The sequence below is a fragment of the Salpingoeca rosetta genome (genome assembly GCF_000188695.1).
Source record: "Salpingoeca rosetta unplaced genomic scaffold supercont1.19, whole genome shotgun sequence".
Lineage (NCBI taxonomy): Eukaryota > Choanoflagellata > Craspedida > Salpingoecidae > Salpingoeca > Salpingoeca rosetta.
Window position 1 is genome coordinate 1,162,558 of NW_004754915.1, and position 4,637 is coordinate 1,167,194.

General features: G+C 57.0%; 2 protein-coding genes across 2 annotated transcripts in view; one reads left to right on the plus strand and one right to left on the minus strand.

Annotated features, from left to right (window-relative positions):
• Positions 1-999: 999 nt before the first annotated feature.
• On the plus strand, positions 1,000-4,310 carry PTSG_07979 (uncharacterized protein). The gene is made up of 2 exons (XM_004991728.1): positions 1,000-1,976; positions 2,253-4,310. The coding sequence occupies exons 1-2, from the start codon at positions 1,419-1,421 to the stop codon at positions 3,573-3,575; spliced, it is 1,881 nt and encodes a 626-aa protein (XP_004991785.1). The 5' UTR covers positions 1,000-1,418; the 3' UTR covers positions 3,576-4,310.
• A 125-nt stretch (positions 4,311-4,435) lies between these two features.
• Positions 4,436-4,637, minus strand: part of PTSG_07980 (uncharacterized protein) — a gene marked incomplete at its 3' end in the record, with an annotated part of 1,562 nt that continues 1,360 nt past the window's right edge. Inside the window, exon 2 of the mRNA XM_004991729.1 lies at positions 4,436-4,637. This exon is cut by the window's right edge and continues 686 nt beyond it. Within this exon, the coding sequence (XP_004991786.1) occupies positions 4,436-4,637 (202 nt within the window).

A 4,637-nucleotide genomic window follows, 5' to 3' on the forward strand; every position in this document is an offset into this window, starting at 1 on the left:
GCAAGGAAAAGGAAAAGGGTTGAGACTAAGAAGCCTTCTTTCCTAACCTTGTGGAGGCCAACAAGCACAGCACAAGGAGCACACACAGACACACGCACACATGTGCAGACACACACACACGCACACACACACACACACACACACACACACACACACACACACGCACACACACACACACGCACACACACACACACATGTGCACAACGCAAAAAGCACGTGTTTTGCTTGCTTGCTTGCTCCGCCAAAAACAACAGACGATGAATGAAATGAAATCACCGACGCAGGAACAATGCATTCCATCACCATCACCACCGCCACCACCACCATCACTGTTGATGCGCGATCATCATGCACCCATTCATTAGAGGCAAGCTCGCCCACGTTCCTGCCCACGTTCCAACACGCGCTCGCTCGTGTCTCCCACAACCACACAACCACACAACGAACAACAACACACCAGTGCACACCCGGACACAAACGTGCTGGGCTGCATGCAAACAAATCAAGCAAGCCAGCAACGCCACCCCTCACGCCCGTCACGCAAGCAAGCACACAATGCAACGATGGGCTGCTTGTGGTCTTTGCACAGCAACGGCAACGAACAACCACACACGCACACGCGCAAACGCACAAGAACCACCCAAGCCACACTGTTGGCCGTGCATGCATGCAACACAAGGTGCGGTGGCGTTGGTCAGGCTGACACAGCCACGTACCCACAAGGACAAGAGGAAACTACGCCACCGCAGCCGTCATTTTTGACAGCGTTCGCCACGGAAATTTGGCTGTGGTGATTGGTCAGGTATGCGCATTGTGATTGGCTCGCCAGGTGCACTGAATGACCGTTGTTTGCCTGCAAGCACAGCAGCAGCACAAAGTATGCACTGCAGGCATACGCACCAAAAGCAACACTGCAACAGAAACGAATGAAAAAGGAAAAGAAAGGGAAAAAAACGGTCCACCTGACTGACTGGCTGGCAGACTGACGGTTGTGGCACATGCACACACACCTCCCCCCCAAACACAACCGCCAGCCAGCCACGCAGAAAGCAGAAAGCAAGTGCCAGAGCGTGTGTGTGCTGCGTGCTGCGTGCTGCGTGCGAGAACAGAGGGCTGACCAAGACCAACAACGGCTGCTTGTTCGATCAACGTGTCAAGTGGCAGTTTCCACACATCCTCCTCACCCGCACTGGTCCCCTTTGCATCCACCCTTACCTCCATCTGGTGTTGTTCATCAAGCGCAACCACCACCACCACCACCAATAGCCACCACAACACCCTTCTCCATTCACATCAACCCACCAACCAACTTGTTTGCTTGCTTGCCAACAACTACAACACCACGCACTCATCTGCTGTTGGGAGACCACAAGACAACTCTTTTTGCATCCCACCGCACCCACACCCACACCCACAAGATGATGCTGTCAAACAGACAAGCGGCGTTGGCAGCGCTGCTCATGGTGCTCTGCACCTGCATGCCTGCAAGCTTTGCCCAGACCGTTGGTGTGCAGATTGAGACGGCCACCGTGCTGTCCACCTTCCCCGGCTGCCGCAAGCAGGTCGCCAGCAACTCTGGTTACATTGCCATCAACAGCTTTGATGATGGTCTCACCGTCTCAGACTGCGATGCCGCAGGTGGCTGCGACTGCATCAAGTTTGAGTCGTGCAGCAGCGCGGGCTCGTGCCAGCGCCTCTACACCTGTACCTCCTCCGACAACAGCTGCTTCTCCTACAGCGACGAGTGCGCGTACGAGACAGAGCTCAACGCCATTGCCATTGTCGACGTCGACTGCAGCCGTGACCAGGACCTCACCACCTTTGACGCAGCCGAGCTCCTCAACTTTGGCACAAAGTTCCGCCAGAACGTCCTCGCCGACTGCGGCTTCAGCACCGTGTGCGGCGTCGCCGGCAGCGTCTCGGGCGACATCACCGTCGTCGATGCAGACACCTTTGAGGTGGCCGTTACCGAAGACGTAAGTGTGCAAATACATGCATCTTTGCTTCTTTGCCTCGTTGCCGCTTTGCCTTTGTGTGTTCTTGCTTGCTTGCCGTTTGGGCGGCGTGCATAATAGCCGTTCAATGCTCCTGCTTTTTGTGGTTTCGCCTGCACTCGTGCGTGTGTCTTGACTGTGTATCTTGTCTCGTTTCCTGTGCTTGCATGCACGCAAACACACCACCTCCCTTGTTCTTGTTGTTGTGTTCCATTGCTTTTGTGATGCTCATTCCACGCTATTGCAATCCACACCCAGGCCCTGAGCGACCTCAGCACATGCATTGGCGCAAACCAGCTCCGCTTCCACCGCTGTGACGCCATTGCCGTGACCCAGCCAACCTCCACGTCCACGTCGACCTCCACATCGACCTCAACTTCCACCTCTACGTCCACATCGACGTCCACATCTACTTCCACCTCTACGTCTACGTCTACCTCCACCTCCACGTCCACATCCAGCTCCACGTCCACCTCTACCTCGACTTCCACGTCGACGTCCACTTCCACTTCCACCTCCACCTCCACCTCCACTTCCGAGGACCTGTATGGCTACGTCGATGTCGAGCTCACCGCCACCTTCCGCGACACGCCAGTTGTCAACGAGATTGTGCTTGCAGGCAACGACTCTGTCATGCTCGCCTTCACCACGGGCGACGACACCAACGTGCTCCTCTGCCGCGACACGCAGTGCTTCGACGCCAACGTCATGCGCAGCGTTGTCTCTGGTGCCCACATGGTCGACATTGACGCCGACGAGGACGGCAACGGCGTGCTCGTCGCCGCTGTTGGCGGCTCTGTTGTCTACGGCTACCGCCCGCCTTACGACGAGGGCTTCTTCGGCCTCTCCGTCTACAACGTCATTGAGCAGGCCGACAACGTGACCGCCGTTGGTGTTGGCTTCCGCGCCAACGGGCTCCCCGTCATCGCCGCCAGCGTGAGCGGCGGCATTGTGGTCCTCTCCTGCGACGACGTTGTGTGCTGGCGCCACCGCGAGGCGTGGATCGAGCACGACTGGACCAACGCCGCCATCTCCATCGCCGTGGACCCGCTCACCAGCCAGGTTGTCCTCATGTACGCTAACGGCACCCAGCACGACCTCGTTCGCGCCGTTGTTGACGGGCGCTCCGCCTCTTCCGCGGTTGTCTTCGACACCCCCGTCACCAGCGTGGGCCACGCGTTTGACGCCCGCAACGGCATGATCTTCGGCGCCTTCCGCGACGACAGCGACCTCGTTGACCAGCAGAAGGTGTTTGCATGCAACAACGTTTCCTGCGACGTGACGGGCTCTGAGATCTACTTCTCGCAGATCCAGACCCCCGGCTCCGGCCCCCGCTTCGACTACTCCTCCTACTCCCACCTCGGTATGGCCTTCACCCAGGGCGACGACGACGGCGTCTACTTTGTCGCCTGCTCTGCGCTCGGCGTGTGCAACGCCCCCGTGCTCATTGATGGCCCCACGTCCAGCCTCGACTTCAAGTACAACAGCGGTGGCCTGCCCGTCTTCGCATACACCAGCGCCGACGCCGTCGTCAGAATCACCCAGTGCACATTCACACGCTGCAACCTCACTCCTCCCTAAACTTGGGGGGAGTCGACTTTTCCCTCTCGCTCATACCTGAACCACATACACCTCTTCCTCTTCTTTCCTCCCACACCAGCAACTCCAGCAACTCCCCCCCCCACAAACAATCTTCAGCACCACAGCCCTCCCTCCCCCCTTGTATCCATCCATCTATCTCCCTATCCCCCATCCCTTCGACACCATCCCTAGAATGGGGAGGACAAGAGGGGTGGTGCCGCCAGGCAGCATGAGCGCACCTCCCCGGTTCTCTCGTTCTTCCTCGTCCCAGCAGTGAATAACAGCATGCACCATGCAACTGTGTGTGTATGTATCCCTGATGTGAACTGGTTGTTCAGTCCAAACACGTTCCTTCAACAACTTGCCAGCGAGTGTGAGTGCCTTTGTGACGTGTGTTTGCTTGTGTCCATGGTGTTCGCCTGTGCGTTGTTGTTGTTGTTGTGTGTGTGTATGTGTCTCGTGCTGTATGTATGTGCGTTGGTTTCTTTTGCGTGCGTTGTGGTGGATTTTGGAATTGGAATGGTCGATGCATACATACGCCTTGCTTATCCCTCGTCTCAATGTGTTTAAAACAAACAATCATGCCCACTTTCCCTGTGCCGTCTCCATGTGTGCGATGTACATCCCATCACGTCTCGTGTGTGCCTGTCTGTTCCCATTGGTCGACTTTCCGTGTCATCTTGTGTGGTGTGTGGTGTGCTGTTTGTTAGACAGAAATGAACGAAACCCCTGCAACCACACCTGATGCGAAGCAACAATGAGCGTGGGAAGGTGGAGGAGCAGAGGCGCACAGGGAGAAGGAGAGTGAGGGTGCACGAACACACACACACACACACACACACACACACACACACATGGTGTCAAGGGAGAAAGCCTGCCCATGTGAGGGCGTTCTGATTCAGAGCAGCAATGACGTGCTGCTTGTCCATGTCCTTGACGTCTGCAATCAAGTCAATCACGGCAGCCAGCTCATCGTCGACCTTGCTCGCGTCTGCGCGGTCAGATTCAACCAGCAGGCGGTCAAGCGGAACGGCGGCAATGTTCGCACGTGCGCGCCGCTCG